Genomic DNA, 17,178 nt, shown 5'->3' on the forward strand with positions numbered 1-17,178 from the left:
CCGGCAGCGGCAGGGCCAGCCTCCCCCGAGCTCAGCCTCGGCCCGGGAAGGAAAGCTCTGTCCCCTCCCGGCACAGCGAAAAAGCGCTGGCTCGCATCCACGCCACCAAACGTCCCCAGGAGCCCCCTAAATGCACTTGTTGCTCCCAGGAAAAGGCAGGGCTGGGGTGTCACGGCACAGAAAGCGCTGCTGGAGGGACGGCTCCGGCAGCGGTGCCCGGCAAAAGTGGCAAAAGCAGAGCCGGCGGCGAGGGTGCCGGGGACGAGGCTTCCTCTCCGCCTTCGCGGGGCAGCCCCGGGCCGGGCGCCCCTAAGGCACTCGCGGGCACGGCCGGGGAAGCGGGGCTGCGCGGCGGCTCCGTGCCGGGAGCAGAGCCGGGGCAGCGCGAGGGACCTGCACATGCATGCACACGCCTCCACATGCATGCACACGCCTGCACATGCATGCACATGCAGGCACACGCCTGCACACACACTGAGGCCATCTGATCTTTCCTATACAGAGCAAATGTCTCGTGGCTATGGCTGGGAAAGGGGCTTCTCTCCTCTCCCCAGAGGCAGAGTCCCAGCTCCGGCTCCGGCGCTGGCTGAAGCGCGGGGCGCAGCGGCTCCCTGGCGCCCTGCTGCTGCGAGCCCACGCACCAGCACGGTGACCGGGAGCTCGCAGGCGGTGCCCGAGTGCGGGCATCGCCGGGGGCCCCTCGGCCCCGAGCACCAGAGCCCGCACGGGGATTTAGGGAGGTGAAGGGAAAGGCCATTTATATAATGACAACGTATTCCCAAAAGGCATCAACACATTATTATTATTGTTTAATAAAACCCCATATAAAACTGAAGCAGCAGCAGCAATTCTTATTGAGGGACCTAAACTGAAATAGGTTTAGAACATAATTTAAAAAAATAAAAACAGCAAAAGTAGCAAAATATATGAACTTTTTTTTTTATAGCAACTGATATCTACCAGCCACTAGTACCTTACTACCAAACTGGTATATCTCTGGTAACAACCCTTTTAAAAAGACATGTAAATATATATTCATATTTATACATATTTTTAGCTATGTACACAAGACTCTCGTTTTTAGCACTGGTGTATTTGGCTGCCTCTATTATCAGTGCCGAGCAGATGTGTATGGTGCATCTCCCACTTCCAAGGTACCCTAAGTCTGCTCAGCAAAGCAAATTGGTACTGGCACTAGTGAGCTCTCGGGACCAGCCTTAGGCCATCTCGCACAGCAGGATCCATAGCGGTGGGGCTCCTGTGCCGACCGCACGGGAGATGCTTCCAGCGCGCTAGCGCTTCCCACTTGCGCTTCCTCATCAGCTGTTGAGCTGCCACAGAAATCCACTGCTCAGAGCTGGCTTTAGCTTATTGAGCTGTCGACGTTGCAAATCACGTGGTTTTTGTAAGCCCAGCTTTCCAGGCCCTGCTAGGACGTCATTTTTCCCAGAAGCTGTCTGCGGGAAAGGTGGCTGGCTCTCTAGCACGGCACTGGCCAAAGAGGAGGATTTAGGTTTAACCAAGTGGAAATATTCAAGCACAGATTTTATGGAAGAGAGTTGGAAAAAAAAAAAACCTGAAAACAAAACCTTTGGGCTGCAGAGAGTTCACAGCTAAGGTGGCAGGAGAAGCTGGCATGAGACGTAGGTGGTTTTGGTTACGTGAGATGCTATGGTTGTGTCTTTGAAACCGTTTATGCAATAGCTCAGCACGACTGCGGGCTGCACAGGCAGCATCGTGCCTGCAGCCTGCGTGGCAGAGACGCGCGTGCACACCCAGGCGCGGGCGCCGCAGCTTGCAGTCTGTCGCTCGGAAGTGCCAACCTCAGTGTCGCTTCAGTCCGCCGTTGGTGTGCTGAGGCGGGTACTTGGGAAGACAAGGTTCATCCGGGAGGGGGTCGTGAGAAAAAACAGAGTCCTCTCCCGAGGAGCAGGTGGAGCTGCGGGTGTCCGGGAAACCGGGGGAATACTGATCCAGCGGCATGGAGAGATCCAGGTATTCCTGGAAGGGACAAACCCCCGTGCACGTGCTCAGGCTGGACTGCAGCGCTGCAGGAGTGCCCGGATACCTGGGCTGAACGCTGCCCGCCGGGCGTGCGGGACCTCCCGCGCCGGCTCTCCTACCTGGTTGGAGGTCATGGCCACGATCCTGTCCAGATCTTCCACCAGCTGCTTAAACGTGGGTCTCTGCGAGGGGACGGCGTGCCAGCAATCTCGCATCATCATGTACCTGTGCGGGGAGAGGGGACGTGAGATGCGAGCCGGGAACTGCCGCTCCGGGGCTGGGGTCCTGCCGGCAGCGGCCGGGAGCCGTGGCCGCACGCGGAGCGGAGCAGCGCCGGCCGCCCCGCGGCGCTGCAAGCCGGGGATCCGGGCCGCGAGCGTGGGCGGCACGGCGGCAGCTCTCCCCTCCCGGCCGCGCTCGGACAGCAGCCTGCGCCCGGGGCTGGGACGCAGGCAGCCCGCAGAGGGGATTTCCAGGATTTAGCGTTAATCCTTCGCGGAAGGAACAGGACTCCGCCGCCCTCCCTCCCGGCCCTGCGCGCTGGGAAGGACACTGGGTTGTTTCACGAGGGGGATGTAACCAAAAGCTAAGTTCGTCCCTGCTCTGGGGTCATTTTGGTATTCACTCCTGCTGAGAAGTGACAAAAGGAGATGTTGATTATTGCAAACAGATTTAGCTGGTATTTTTGCAGGGCTGGGAGCGGGTGGGAAAATAACTGAACATCTGCCCCGCTCCCAAACATGCACCTGCCTCCGCTCCCGGCCGGGGCGCTTGCACCGCCGAGGAGGCTGGCCGACCCCTCGCCGTTGGCCGCGCCAGCGCGCCAGCTCGGGTGCCGCCGCGGGAGCCCGGGGCCGGCGAGGAAGGGGAAGGAAAGCGGCACGGGCGCCCGTGGGGCGCCTGCCAGAGCCGGGCTCAGCGCCGCACTCACAGCTCGTTGGTGCAGTTGCTGGGCTTGTCCATCCTATGGCCTTCCTTCAGCAGCTTGAAGAGCTCCTCGACCGGCACGCCGGGGTAGGGCGAGCCGCCCAGCGTGAAGATCTCCCACAGCAGCACGCCGAAGGACCACCTGCCCGGGAGCAAACGCAGGGCGGGCGCTTGTTCAGCTGCAGGAAGCTGCATCTGGGCAGACTGCAAGGGCAGCCCTGGGCCGCTGCCTTGGCGCACAGACCCGGCTCCAGCAGCCCTGGGACCTCGGCTCTCTCCTCTGCATCCCTTGAGCAGAGGAGGGTGCCGTCCGTCGCCCAACGCCAAATGCAGGTTCTCGATACCCTAGCGCAAACCCGCTGGCCTCTCCAGCCGGGCCCCGGCGAACCCCACGGCAGAGCTCGGCTCTCGTGGGTCACATCGGGAGGAGCTCAGGCACCAGTTTACAATCTCTGGGGACATTTAAGAGTTTGTTTACAGGCAGGGACAGAGCTGGGGTTGACAGCTTCGATTCATTCTGGAAGACAAGTCCCGTTGCCAAATAATTTGGATCCAAAATCTTCTCTCTGATTTTCATTGAGTCCAGGCAAACCACATCTGGTACCCTTGACCTTTGCGAATATACCCATAACACCAGATTCAGCAGCACACGAGAGCTGCTGGGTGGGTACAGCAGGGCAGGACACTGCTTCTGTAGGATGTGGCGGGACTTGGGCAGCACGGCCAGCAGTAGCAGCACTGCTGCGCCGGGGTGGCGAGAAGGGGCAGCATCACTGAAGCCACGTCGCTGAGCCCCTGCCCAAGAGAGGGCAAAGCAAGAATTTCCCCTTAGAGCAGCGATTTTGGCTCACCATCTCCCACCCCCAGCGGGACCCTCATCCAACCTAGTGCTTGAGAAGCTCCCGACCATGCAAAGCCACGCAAGGAGCGCACACGCTGCAGCTGGCTACTCACACGTCGCTCTGATGAGTGTATATTCGGTCGAACAAGGCCTCTGGAGCCATCCACTTCACTGGCAAGCGACCCTGGGGTGCAAGAAAGTCCCCCATCAGTTCAGTGCCAAGAAGGAGCAGGTGGGTCCGGGAGGGGTAATGAGGACGTGGCATTTCCAGCCCGGGTGAGGGCATTCCCGTGCTCGGAGACCGCCCGTCTCCAAGCGCTGCCCTTGTGCTTCCTCCAGCAAAAGCCCTCCCCCAGCGCTGCCCAGCCGCGCCGCTCACGTTTGTCGTCTTCTTGTAGTAATCTATGTGGTGGATGTCGCGGGCCAGGCCGAAGTCAGCGATCTTCATCACGTTGTCTTCGGTCACCAGGACGTTCCTGGCCGCCAGGTCCCTGTGGATGCACTGAGCAGAGCGGGGGGCCGTGAGCCAGCTCCCAGCTCGCCCCGGCTGCGCCCGCCTGCTGGCGGTGCATCCCCCGTGCGCGGCCCGGCCGAGGGGCACGGCGAGCTGCTCACCTTCTTGGAGGCCAGGTACTCCATGCCCCGGGCCACCTGGTAGGCGCAGGACACCAGGTCCTTGAAGGAGAGCTGCTCCTCGGGCACGCGGGTGGGGTTGTAGCAGTACTCCATGCCGGGGGGCCGCCGGGCTTGCAGGTACTCGCGCAGGTTGCCCTTGGAGGCGTACTCCACTATCACGTAGAGGGGGCCTGGGGGCGCGAGGGAGCGGGGCTGAGCACCTCGCGGGCGCCGGGGCAGCGCGGGGCTCCGGCCGGGCACCCGCCGCGGGCTCGGCCCCCTGCCCTGCCGGCGCGAGGCACCGTGCCCTCACCGTCCTGCGTGCAGGCTCCCAGCAGGTTGATGATGTTCTTGTGCTTGCCGATCATCTTCATCATCTCCATCTCGGAGATGAGGTCGGACAAGTCCTTCTCCGTGGCGTCGGCTACAGCGATGGAGAAAGGCGCAGCGGTCACGGGCAGCGGGGAGCCGTGGCCGGAGCACGTCCCCCGCCGTGGCACGTCCGCACCCGAAGCACCCGGCCCTGGCCGGCGCTGCGGGCGCAGCCGCCCTCCTCGCAGCAGACTTACGCTTGAGCATCTTCACCGCCACCTTCGTCACGCGGTTGGGCTTGTCCTTGTCGAGGCCGATGGCTTCCGCCAGCACCACCTGCCCGAAGCACCCTTCTCCCAGGGGCTTGCCCAGGATGAGCCTGGCGGGGAGGAGGCGCCGCGGTGAGGGCAGCGGCCGGGGGCGGCGCAGAGCCGGACCCCCGGGGCAGGCGGGGGCCGCCGGGTCCCTCACCTGTCGCGCGGGAGCTCCCAGCGCGGGTCCTCGGGCAGCTCGTACTCGGAGACGCCGGCCAGCATCGGCGTGCCGCTGGAGGAGAGCCGCGAGGGCCGCACCAGCATCACCCCCGAGTTCATGGAGGAGCTGGAGTCGGCCGAGACCTGCAGCGGGGAGGCAGGGGCCGTGGGTTACCTTCGGGCCGCGGCGCCCCGGCGCGCGGCTCCCGCGGGACCGGCCCGGCGGCAGCGGCGGCGCGGAGCAGGACCCGCGGCTCTGACCGCCCGCCTGCGCCGGCGGCGGCCCCGCTTCCAGGTGCAGCGGGGCTCGGCTACTCGGAAGTAACTTCCCGCAGGCTGCCAGCACAAAATACGCAGCCCGGGAGTCCGCCTGCCTCCTTGCTGGGTAAAATACGCTCTTCTGCTCAAGCGTTAAATTGCCGTAAATCCTTCCAGCGCTTCCCATTACCCCTGCTGTAGGAGCAGAGGACGAGGAGGGGCTCCGCTCGCCGCTCCTGGCCGGGCTGCTCGGACAGGGCGGACGGGCACGAAGCACCCCGAGACCCCGGCCGGGCTGGCGGAGAGCCGTGGGGTACCTGGCCGTTCCCCTCCGAACGTGCCGGGGGCCTTGCAGCCTCCCTGCAGAGCCCGTCCGCTGGCAGCAGCACGCGAGCAGCACGGAGACGGCCGGGGCGGCCCTGGGGTCTCCCCCGTCCATCCTGACCCACAAAACTCCCCCGTCCCTGCTGTCCCTCCCCCAGGAAAGGGCACGTCTCGCCAAGGATGGGGCAGTAGGTGCAAGCAAACCCCCTCTCTACTTTCTGTTACCTGTCTGCGCAGCGGGATGCTCTTGGCCAGCTTGTGCACGGCCAGCTGGCTGTTGAAGTCGGTCTTCTTGGTGGTGCTCTTCATCTTGTAGATGATGACGGTCACGACCATGCAGGAGATGAGGAAGGCCCCCGTGCAGTAAATGATGATCTCCAGGTAGAGGGGGGAAGTCATCATGGCAGGTGTATCCTCAATAGCTGGGTCGGCGTGAACGGGGCGTTAGCGGGGTGCACGGAGCAGGGCGGCGAGCGCCGCGGGGCCGGAGGGACGGGGCGGGCGGCCGCTGCAGGATGCACGGCCCACCGGCAGCCCGCTGCCCTCTGCTCCCGGGCCGTGCAACGCGGGGACCTGGGCCGAACCGAGGGGAAGCGGGGAAGGGCCGCGGCTGTGACCCCCCCGGGCGGGACGGGAGAGGAGCCGGCGGCTGGCGTGGCCGGCGGGGACCTCGTGCCACCTGGACGGGAGGAGCTGAGCGTCGGCTCCCGTGCCGGGCTCCGCGGAGGTGCCCTCCCGGGCTGGGCTCTGCCCGCACGCAGCGCTGCCGATCTCTCGGGGTCGGGAGAGTTACCACAAGCGCGGCGGGACGGGTACCCGGATCTGCGGGAGTCCAGGCGTTGCCGATAAATCAGCGGGGAGCTCAGGGCAGAGCAGCCAGGAGCTCCTCCGGCGGCCGGGCTCGGAGCCGGGAGGCGCGGACGAGGGCTCCCTCCCCTCGGGGCCGCGGGGCCAGGCTCTGCCCGCCGGCCGCCCCGCAGCAGAGCAGAGCAGAGCAGAGCAGCGCCCGCGAGCGAGCGAGCGGCTCGGAGCAGCGGCAGCGGTCCGGTGCGCGGGAGCTGCGGCCGCCCGGCTGCCGCGGGCGCGCGGGACCCCCCAGCCCGACCCCCCCCCCAGAAGAGCAGAGTCTCAGAGCGGTGCAAGAGGGAGCCCAAGCTTCGTGCAGGCACCACCTGCGAGCACACCCGGCGGACAGAGCTGCAGCTGATAACGGGAAAGTTTTTGGCTGGAAAGCAACAGGCACGCAACGCCCCAAAAACTTTCCGCGGCGGCTGTTATCAGGCGTAGGTCAGCGCGGCGTTGATGGCTGGGCAGCAGCATCAACGGGGCGAAGCCGCGCGGCGGCCGTGCCCAGGCAGCACGCCGCAAGCGACACGCGGCCCCGCGCCGGCCCAGTCCTGCAGGGCAAGGCCAGCTCCTCCCGCCCGGGACCGGGCGCGCGGGAGCGCAGCCGGGGCAGCAGCGCCACCGGCCCTTTTCCCAACTTTTCTTTTTTCCCCGTGCATTCGCCGCCTCTGCTGTGTTTTAGCGCGGCGGGACAGCAAGCGCAGGGAGGAACCGCCGGCCTTGCCCAGGGGAGTGGGAGCTGCCTGTTCGAGGAGAGGCACCCGGTTAAATTCACCCAGGTATGCATGGCCTGGGCCAGGGAGAGAGCGGGCGGGCAGCGCCCCGGCGGGGCCAGGCGCAGGGGGCCGTGTGCTCTTCCCCTCTCCGGCTGCAGAAACCAGCCCCGCGATCGCTCCCACCAGCAGGACCGGCACCCCGGGGGCGCCCGCCGTGGCGCGCGAGGCCCTCGATAGTCATTAGGGCAGGGGGACCCCCAGCACTGCTCTCTCCCGGACCCCAATGCATACGTCATCAAACACGGAAATGAGGGAGGAAAGGGACAGGGAAAGGAGTATATACCTTCGAGAACTGTCAACCATGCAGAGTGATGGGAGATCCCAATAGAATTACCCGCCAAACATGTATACTCCCCAGCATCCTCAAATGAGACATTCCTTAAGTGAAGGACTTCCATTTCTTTGTCTGTTGTGTTAACTCCAGCCGTCTAGAAGGAAAAATGGAAGCAAAAACGGACAAGCAAACGACATGAGATCTCCTGGGAAGCAGGCCAGAGGAGAGGAGAGGAGGGAGGAGCACAGTCTCATTTGCCAGACCCCCGGGTAGCAGACAGAGACCACTGCAGACCTGTTAAGAGACCCTTAGGATGACCACTCATCCAGGCGGAGCTACGGAGATGCTGGTTAAAAACCCTTCACCAAACTGAATTTCCTGCCCATCTGAACATGCTGGCAATGGGCGGCATGGAAAAATGGACCTCAGGAAGAGCCGGCCGGCGTGGTTTCGGGACATGGGAAGGCACGAGGACGGAGACAGGAGGGGGCGGCCGGGGCCGGCGGCACCACGTCGTCCCCAGCCGGGCGCCGGCGGGGCGCCGGGGCTGGGTGCGAGGCGGGGGGCGGCCGGGCACCTCCGCGCAACGCGGCGGGCAGCGACAGCAGAAACACCGGGGAGGGAGGACGGGCCGCAAAACCCAGCCGGCCAGGCTGAGTATTTTTCCATGGCTTTTTGCACCAGAAATACAGCAGAAACAAGAGAGCCCAGAGTTTTTGTTTTCCACCGCTGGGGACTGGCTGTCCAAGGAAACATCCCACTGGGCGTTCTTCCGATTACCTTTTGCCAGAGGTCTGGTGACCGTGAGCCACGCAGACTGGTTGGCCTCGCCAATATAATTGGAAACCTTACAAACATACTCCCCGCTCTCCGCCTCTGTCACATTATACAGGGTCAGCACCTCCGCATCAGAGCTATTAATCCCCGAGTGCTAGAACAAACCAACAACACAGGAGTCACATTGACGCGGTCGGAAACCGGCAGCGCCCGGAGCGAGGGCGCCGGTGCCGGGGGCTCGGCCGCGCCGGCTCCCGGGGAGGCGGCCAGCCCCTGCCCCAAACCCCGGTGCCTTCGGTGCCTCCGCGGGAACGTCCGCGGCTCGCCCCTGGGGCGGGAGAGGCTCCCGCCGCCGCGATGCCCCGTCCGGCGGCGCAGGCTCCCGCCGGGGCTTTTTACCTTCAGGATCTGCACGTAGGGCAGGTTGTCGGGGCCGATCTTGCTGCCGTTCACCTCGATGTGCTTCAGCCACTGGATGTGGGGCTGGGGGTCGCTGTACACCTTGCAGACAAACTCCACGTTGCTGCCCAGCGCCACCGTCTTGTTGGCCGGGAGGCCGGCTTGCAGGATGGGCCGGTGCGGGGAGCGCTCTGGGGCCGGGCAGACACGGGGCGCCCTTACAAACCCTGCCCGGCCCGGGCCGAGCGCGGCGCGGCGGGGCTGGGCTGGGGGCTCGGAGGTCGGAGCAACCTTAGCGCGAGGCCCCTTTGTCCCCCTCGCTGCCTGTTCCCTTCAGTTTGCTCAGTGTAATCAAATTAAATCACATTTTTAATGGTTCATTTACTGGCATTTAGAGCAGCTCCACATGTGGAACTGCTCAGACCAGCCTTCCCAGCTGGGAATTATGGCTAATAAGGCGATTAGAAAAAGTTTCTGTCTGGCCTGCGGAATTATTTCCACCGCAGTCAGAAATCCGCGGCGAGCCTCCGGGCGAGCCCCCAGCCCCAGGACAGCGGGCGCCGGCGGGCGGGTTTCGGCGGCCGCCGGCCCCCCGCATCCCCGTCCCCCGGCTCCTCACCCACGACGTCCAGCTGGTAGGTGTGGTTGATGCTGCCATACTTGTTCTCCACGATGCAGGTGTAGTTGCCCTTGTCGGACGGCACCACGGAGTCCATGATGATGCTCCAGGTCGCGTAGCGGACCTGGGGGCGACGGCCGAGCCCGTAAAGCCCCGCTCGAGCTCCCCTTCCCCTCCTGACTGCGGCCCCCTAAGGGGGGTCACCAGCCCCCCGCCCTGCCCCAGGGGGGCCCTGCAGCCTGGACCTGCCCCGGGTCCCCCGGGACCACAAGCGAAGCAGCGCTAAAGCCACCCGCCCCGCGCCAGGGAGCGAATTCAGACCCCAGACGGGGGCCAGCGCATCCTCCTGGAGAAGACTTCACGCTGGCTGCCGGCGCAGCCCCGGCACCTCGCCGCCGCTCGGCCCTCCCGCAGGGACCCCCGAGCCCGGCCACGGGGTCCGGCCGCGGGACCAGGCGCAAGACGGGAAAGGCAGGCTCGTCTCGCCCTCCTTCCGCCGCCCGCAGAGGCCGAGGCTGGTGCAGACACGACCCAGAAGCAGGTCACCGCCGTGGGGCTAGGAATGCTCGAGGGGCCCATCGGCCCCCGCCAGGGGCCTGGGGCTTGTGCGAGCAGGCGCCTCGGTGCCTCTTAAGCTGCAGAGCCCATTCCTCCTCCTCCTTCCTCTCTTCCTCCTTCCTCTCTTCCTCCTCCTCCTCCTTCCTCTCTTCCTCCTCCTCCTCCTCCTCCTCCTTCCTCTCTTCCTCCTCCTCCTCCTTCCTCTCTTCATCCTCCTCCTCCTCCTCCTCCCTCTCTTCCTCCTCCTCCTCCTCCTCCTCCTTCCTCCTCTTCCTCCTCCTCCCCGCACGAGCCCTCAGCACCGGCTCCTTGCAAAGAGCCCGGTCCTGGCCGGCCCGAGCCCCGCGGCAGAGGGTCCCGGTGGGGTGCCGAGAGCCCGCTCCACCGGCCCCCCGCCAGCCCCCGCTACCTTGTACCCCCCGATGCGGTGGTCGGGCTTGAACTCCTTGCCGTTCTTCAGCCAGCGCAGCGTGGGGTTGGGCGTCCCGCCCGACGGACACTTGAACTTCACCGTTTTGGCCGCGGGGACGGCATGGAGCTTCTTCTCCATCTTCTCGGGATAGGTCCAGTAGGGCGCGACGGCCTCTGGGGAGCCAGAGCGGAGGGGTCAGCGGGGGGCTGGCCCTCGCCCCCACCCCAAAGGCCGCGGCGGGGGGCAGGCAGGGCTGGCGCAGCAGGCGGGCGACCCCCTCTCTCACGTACGGTTCGGCTTGGTGTTATCCGCCTCCTTCTCCTCCGAGGAGGAGTCGTCCTCGTCGTCGTCATCCTCGGCAGAGGGGAGCGCGTCTGCAGGAGAAGGGACAGGGCGGCTCAGCGCCGGCGGCGGGGACCCCTTCCCGTGCATCCGGCCGGGGACCGGGCGCCCCGGCGCCGCGGTCGCGCTGAGCCCGCCGGAGGGACGCGCGGCTGCCGGGCCGGTCTCCCCGCCGGCTCGCAGCGCCCCTTCCTGCTGCGCCTTCGTGGCACGGCCACTGGGACTCGCGGGCCGCCGTGCGCCTCCGCCGGGGCCCCCGTGCCGGAGGCGGCGCGCTCGCCGGCCGGCGCAGGGCAGAGCTCAGCAGGGCTCAGCCCCCTCCGCCGCGGCGAGCCGGCACCGGCGCGAGCCGGGGAGCCTCGCGCTTCCCGGAGCAGGAAGGCGCCTGGGCCGGGCTCAGGACGGGAGCGCTCCAAGCTGCGCTCCCCGGCGCGGTGGCCTCCCCGGCGCCCGCTGACACCCATCCACCAGCGGATTCTGCAGGCACAGCCACGTCCCCGGGCCCCAGCTGATCGCTCCCGACATCGAGCTTCGTTTGCTTTTTCAGCCCTACGCTTCGTAAACGAGCCCAGCACGCGCCGGCTCTTGCAGGCAGGCCGAACCCCTGCCGGCCCGAGGCAGGTAAACCCGGCTATCGCCAAGCACGCGCCGCACGGGGACGGGCTGCAGGAGCAAGGCATCGCCCGGATTCGCGCCGGGCAAGGACCAGGGCGGGACCTGGGCGGCGAGAGCGTCGCAGAGCAGCCGCGCGCCAGGTCGAGCTCCGCTGCGGCCGGCCGCCCCGTCGCGCGGGGGCAGCAGGAAAACGCCGCAGCCGTTCGCCCTTCTGCAAGGGCGGAGGCGACGCGCCCCGCGCGCCGTCCCCTCCCCGGGGGAGCGCTCGGGCGCCCCGTGCCCCAGGCCCGGGGCGGCGCGCCGCCCTCCAGCCGCTGCTCCCTGCGCCGCGGCGGACGCCGCCGCCGGCGCAGTTATGGCCGGTAACTCCTCCACGGGAGCCGGCGTGCCCGCAGGACGCCTGCCCCAAGGCGAGCGGGGCCGCGCCGTGCCGCCCCGGCGCAGCCCGCCGCCCAGGGACGCTCCGCCAGCCCCCGAACTCACCGCGCCGCTGCTCCGCGCGCGGCCGGCACGCGTGCCGGCGAGCATGCAGACGTGCGCGCACGCGGGCAGAGGTTTTCTGCTTCCTGCTCCGCAGCCGGGCGCCGGGGCTGCCCCTTCCCTGTGCGCCCAGGACCGCTACGAACCTGAGACGTTCACGGAGAAGTAGGTGGTCTCGCTCCCCGAGGGGCTGTTGGTCATGCAGGCATAGAGCCCCGAGTCCTCGGGCACAGCGTCCCTGACCTCTACCTCCTCCCCGGTAATGCGCGTCCGGTTGTTCTCCGCCAGCTGGACCCCGTCTCGCACCCAGTTGATGCTCTGGACGTCTTCTCTCAGCCGGCAGCGCAACTGGAGGAGGTCCCCAGGGTGGGCTGAATGGGCCTCCACTTCGATTTTCGCTTTGGGCAGAACTGGAAGAGTTAGGAGAGAGAGAGAGAAAAGAGGAGAAAAGGAAGGGAGACGGAGGCAGCGCATGCTGCGAGCGGCGGCGGCGGCGGCTCTGTTAGTGGGGCGGCGCGCGGCGGGGCTCTCCGCCGGCTCCGGGGCCGGCCGGCCGCATCGAGCCCGCCCGCACGCCGGAGCGGCACAGCCCGGGCGGCGCGCGGCGAGCCGGGCACAGAGGTTAAAAGCGGCTGCGGCAGGATTAAGCGCTTCGCCCCGGCGGTGCAACCCGGTCGTTAGCCGGGGGGTTAGAAACTAGTCATGCGCCCTTCGGCCTCTGGCTAAGCACCGCTTGGCCCAGCTGCGCGGGGGAGGAATGCGCTTTGGCAAAGGGCTTGGGGGGTTTTTTAATTATTATTATTTTTTTTTTAGCGAGGAAGCAGATTTGGGGGAGAAAGGGAGAAAGGGGCGGCTGGAGACGTCGCCGGCAGCTCCCGAGGAGGGGGGCGGCCGCCGGGCAGGCTGGCCGCGCCGCGGAGGCGGCTCAGCTCAGCGGCGGCCGGTGGCGCGCGAGCAGCCCGGCTGCGGAGGGTCGGCCGGGGGAGCTCCCGGCGGAGCAGGTGCCCGCTGGAGGCGGCGCGTCGCCGGCTCTCGGGGCCAGGGAGAGCGCAGCTGCTGCTCCCCGGGGAACACGTGCCTTAGCAGCACAAAGATCCTTTCTCTCCGCCCCGGGGCTTGCTGATCTACTCGCCCCGGTCCCTGGGCGCGGAAGGGTCGCTCAGTCCTCGGGGGCCGTCCACTGCCCACCGGCGGTGGGGCGAGAGCTGCTCGCCAGGTCCTGGCTCCGGAGGGCGCCTGGTGCCCGCGCGCGGGAAGCATCCAGGTTTCGAGCGTCTTTTCCCGCTCCCCGCCGGCACCGGCGCCACAGGCCGTGCCGCCGCTCTCCTCGCAGCCTGCCCCGCGTTTCCAAAGCGCCTCCGGGGCCTCGCCGCCCTCCGGGCTGGTGCCAGGCCGGCTTCCGCCGGGCCGAGAGCAAGCGCCTTGCTCTTCCGCGGGGAGCTGACGTGGCCGCGCAGGCGAGCGCGTCCTGCTCTCCTGCCCCCGGAGAAACCCAGGCACGCAGCTCCCCGAGTTCAAGACCGCTCCTCGTCTTGCCGCTTGCAAAAAGCCACCTTCCGCAAGGAGCGGGCGGCCCGCCGGGCGCCGCGCTCGCCTCCACAGCCTGACCGCACGGCGCTGCTCCTCTTCCTGCCGCGACGCAGCACCTTCCTCGAGGCCGCCGGCAGCTTCGTCTTGCCAGAAATGACAGGCCAATTTTTCAGAAACTCCAGCTTACCAAACCGGCATCTGCACTTTGTTTTGCGGCCACGTCTCTTTCTCTTGTACGGATGAGAAGCTTCAGGGGAAAAACATGGGAGAGCAGCTCTAGAGTTCTTCCTTTTTCCTTTTGCTCAAGACTTCAGCGAAAGCAGCTCGTCGGGGAAGAGCTCAGCTCACCCGGCCGACGCCGGCGCCGCTGCCTCGGCGCTATCAGCGAGACGAGGCGCTTACAGAGCGTTTCAGCGCGGAAGATTCAACTGGCAGGAGCCCTTCAGGCAGCGGGCGGAAGATTCCTGCTTCTCCAAGGCCGCTTTCCCCGTTTCCCTCGCTTGCAGCCTCGCAGCGAGGAACTTCTCCCGGCCCCGATCTGCCTTTCAGACGACCGGCCGCCCGCGCCGCTCCGTCGTGCCGCCTCCGCGGCCCCCGCTCCCGGGCCGCCTTTCCGAACGCAGCAAGGTCAGCGAGCGGCAAACACGGCCGCGAGACCCCGGCCGACGGGGAGCGGCGCGAGCTCAGCCGGAGCCCCATCGGCCCAGGCTGCGCGCGGCTCTGCCCCTCCGCGCGGCGCGGACCCGGCTAGCGTTGCGCTCTGGCCTCTCCTGCACAGCCACTTCTTACGGAGAAAGCCGTGGGACCCTCAGGGTCCCGCTGCGGCTGGCGGTGTCCCCCGTAATTAAACAAACGCTGGGACGGGGCAAAGTTAGTGTTAGCCAGAAAGAAACCCCTCGTCTTGTTCCCGAGCCTGCTCCAGGCCCTGGGACGGGCTCCTGCCTGCAAAACCGCCTGGAAAAGCGGCAAGGAAACCTGCCTGCACCCCGGGGAGGGTGACGGGGCCGGCGCGAGCCCGAGGCCGCTTCGCGGGAACGGCGCGCCGGAGGCGTCGGGCGCGAGGTGACGGAGCGGGGCGCGCGGGCGGAGGGCAAGGCAGGAGGGAACAGCCTGGGAACGAATTCCCGGGCTAAGCGGGAATTCGCGGCCCGGTTCGCTCAGGGCGCCGGCGCGGGGGCTGGCGCGGGGCCGGCAGGGCTGCGACCGGCTCCTCCGGCATCGCGGCAGCCCTTGCACAAAATCCCGCTCGGAGACGCAGCCCGAGTGCAGCCTCCGAAGGCCCCGAGGAAGGGTGCCGAAGGGGCACTCCGCAGCAACGCCGCCCCCTCGGCTGCCGGCAGGGTCCGGCGGCACCGCGGTGCCCCGAGGCTACCGCACCTTCTCCATCTCCCGCGTCGGGCCAGCCTACCCCTTCCCAAAGCGCTCGGCCGCCTCGGGGGCTGCTGCAGGTGACGCTGCAGGACAGGGGAGGAAGCGGGTGCCCGGGGCAGCCCTGGGAAGGGGCAGGCGCAGCAGGTTTGTTCATGACGAAGGTTTTCAAAAGCAAACTCGCCAGCTCTGAGACGATCGCACGTGCCTGGAGAAACCGGCAAAGGGTAGCTCTGGCGCAGCTAACCTATCTGCTCTCCCCTTCCGAACTTAAAGTCAAGCAGCTCTTCAGGGCAGGGCCGTAACGCGAGCCCGCCGGCAGAGCAGCGTCCCCCGTGCCCCGTGCCCCGGCGCGGGGCGGCCGGGAGGAGCGTTTACAGCCCCGGGGAAACCTGCCGGCCGGGCCCGGCCCGGGCGGGATGAGGGGCGATTGCAGCCCTGCAGGAACGCGCCTTGCCTTTGAAACCAGCCTGAAAAGGAGATGCGTGATGTAACGGCCAGAGCAGCCTGCAGTGGTTTTATTACTTTATTCCAGCTTTGAAATGGAACTAGAAACCGAGTTCAGTCTGGCAAGCGTGAGCCAGATGGTGAGTGTCACCAAGTTCATATAACTGTCACTGGCTTTGGGAGGCCTGGCCCCTGGGAGGGACGGGCAGCGCCGGCTCTGCCTCCCCCAGCCCGGGGACGGGATGGGAGCCAGGCGGGGAGCAGCGTTTAGGGAGAGGAGCAGCACAGATTAACCTTTACCCCTGCCGCATTCAGCCCGGCTCTCAGTGCAGCCCCTCTCCCCCTCCACCACCTTTTTTTTTTTTTTTTGAGGGTTTTGCATGCAAATGGCCCCACGCCAGACCCAGCCATCAGAATGTAGAGATTCTGCATTCAGCCCTAACAAAACAGTGCAAACTGCTGTGTTTGCCAGAGTGATTGCAATAAAGCAGCCAACAAAGCGATGCAGGGAACAATAAAGCCTGAAAGGCTGAGATCAGCAGGTCCTCCCGCCCGTTGCCCTGGAAACCCCACCAGGGCTTACTGAAGGTATTTCCTGAAGAAAAAGCACACACATGCCCAACAGCTCTGCTAATCCCAACAGGAAGCGCTTACCGGGATGGGGGATTGGGCTCTTTCTTATTTAAAAAGTGTCTCTGCCTGCTTTCCCCCCTGGGCTGCCCGGGGGCGTGCTGGGGCGATGGCCGGGGGCCGGGCGCCCGCGCCGGGGCTGCTCCCCGCCGAGCCGGGCGCCGGGGCCGCGGCACGCGCTGCAGCAAGCGGGTGCGCGAGGCAGGTCGCGTCCTCGCTCCTGCCCAGGCGCCGCCTGCGCCTTGCCGAAGCCGGGGCTGCGCCGGAGCAGGACGCCCCAAAGCGGGCCGCTTCGCTGGGAAACGGGTCGGCCCTGCCCGCGGCTGCACGCCGCCACCGCCGGGGCGGCCGCGTGGAATAAGCATCGCTCGTGCCTTCCCGTCGGGGGCTGCGTCCTGTGCCGGGCGGAGGGGAGCTTATGCCCTTCTCCGGGCACTCCCGCTTTTTCGAGGCCGTGCATGAAATGAAGCAGCGTTTAATCGCCGGGCAGGCTGGCAGTTTGCAAAGCGGTTGGAATAAATCCGTGCCGTTCCCCTGGGCGTCAGCCCCGGCCCCGCTCAGACCTCTGCAACAGAGAGGCGCCCTCCAGGGACGGCAGCTCCGGCGCTCGCACCCGGTTCCCAACGGACCCTGCAGGTCCCGGCGCTCGGCGCCCGGCTGGGAGCCGCGCTCACACGGCGCAACGCTGCTGCTTTTCCCCAAGACTCGTATTTCTTTCTTTTTCCCCCTCCATTAAGGGCTGGGGCGTCAGCATCCGAGAGGGCAGGCGGAGGCGGGGAACAACGCCGGCTCGGCAGGCGGGGAGGGAGGGAAGCGGCGCGATGTCGCGACGCCCGGGGGGCCGGCAGCGGAGCGGGGGCCCGGGACGCTCCCCGGGGCCGGGCTCTGCCTGCACCTCCTCCGCGCCGGCTGCCATGCCGGAGGCGCAGGGGGGCCGCTAACGTCCTGGGCTGCTGCCGCCGGCAGCAAAAGCGCAGGCGGCTTGGTGGCTCGGCCGGGGCCCTGCTCTCGGCTGCCCCCAGCGAGGAGCCCCTTGCGCTAGAGCCGGTGCCCGGCTGCCTGCGGGACGCCGAGCGCTGCAGAAGCAGCGAACGGGGGCGAGCGGCGCAGACGGGGACGCAAAGCCAGGGCGCAGCCAGGGCCTCCCCGGCACCTCCGGCGCTCGCCGTGCCACCGCCGGGGCGCTGCGGCGGGTGGCGCCGGGAGAGGACCCTCGCGGGGCGTCCCGGAGCCCGCACATCCCGAGCTCACGCCAGCAGCCCCCAAGGCCGCCCCCGTCGGCGGGGGCAAGCCGCGGCGAGCAGGTTTGCGTGCAACGTGTGCAGTTTGCATGCAACGCTCACGTCCGCCC

General features: G+C 67.0%; 1 protein-coding gene across 2 annotated transcripts in view; it reads right to left on the bottom strand.

The window, feature by feature from the left end:
• Positions 1-792: 792 nt before the first annotated feature.
• The window catches only part of FGFR1 (fibroblast growth factor receptor 1), a 28,591-nt gene continuing 12,205 nt past the window's right edge, over positions 793-17,178 (bottom strand). Inside the window, exons 3-18 of one of the 2 annotated variants that reach the window (XM_068920717.1) lie at positions 11,999-12,262; positions 10,706-10,789; positions 10,413-10,588; positions 9,446-9,569; positions 8,827-9,017; positions 7,660-7,804; positions 5,980-6,176; positions 5,171-5,316; positions 4,957-5,078; positions 4,701-4,811; positions 4,388-4,578; positions 4,152-4,274; positions 3,886-3,956; positions 2,936-3,073; positions 2,124-2,229; positions 793-2,001 (exon numbers count right to left, since the gene is read on the bottom strand). In XM_068920717.1, coding sequence (XP_068776818.1) covers positions 1,825-2,001; positions 2,124-2,229; positions 2,936-3,073; positions 3,886-3,956; positions 4,152-4,274; positions 4,388-4,578; positions 4,701-4,811; positions 4,957-5,078; positions 5,171-5,316; positions 5,980-6,176; positions 7,660-7,804; positions 8,827-9,017; positions 9,446-9,569; positions 10,413-10,588; positions 10,706-10,789; positions 11,999-12,262 — 2,366 coding nt within the window. In that variant the 3' untranslated portion in view covers positions 793-1,824. The remainder of the gene's footprint in view (positions 2,002-2,123; positions 2,230-2,935; positions 3,074-3,885; positions 3,957-4,151; positions 4,275-4,387; positions 4,579-4,700; positions 4,812-4,956; positions 5,079-5,170; positions 5,317-5,979; positions 6,177-7,659; positions 7,805-8,826; positions 9,018-9,445; positions 9,570-10,412; positions 10,589-10,705; positions 10,790-11,998; positions 12,263-17,178) is intronic. The other variant, XM_068920718.1, reaches the window with a different exon arrangement.

The sequence above is a fragment of the Struthio camelus genome, chromosome 27, assembly GCF_040807025.1.
Source record: "Struthio camelus isolate bStrCam1 chromosome 27, bStrCam1.hap1, whole genome shotgun sequence".
NCBI lineage: Eukaryota > Metazoa > Chordata > Aves > Struthioniformes > Struthionidae > Struthio > Struthio camelus.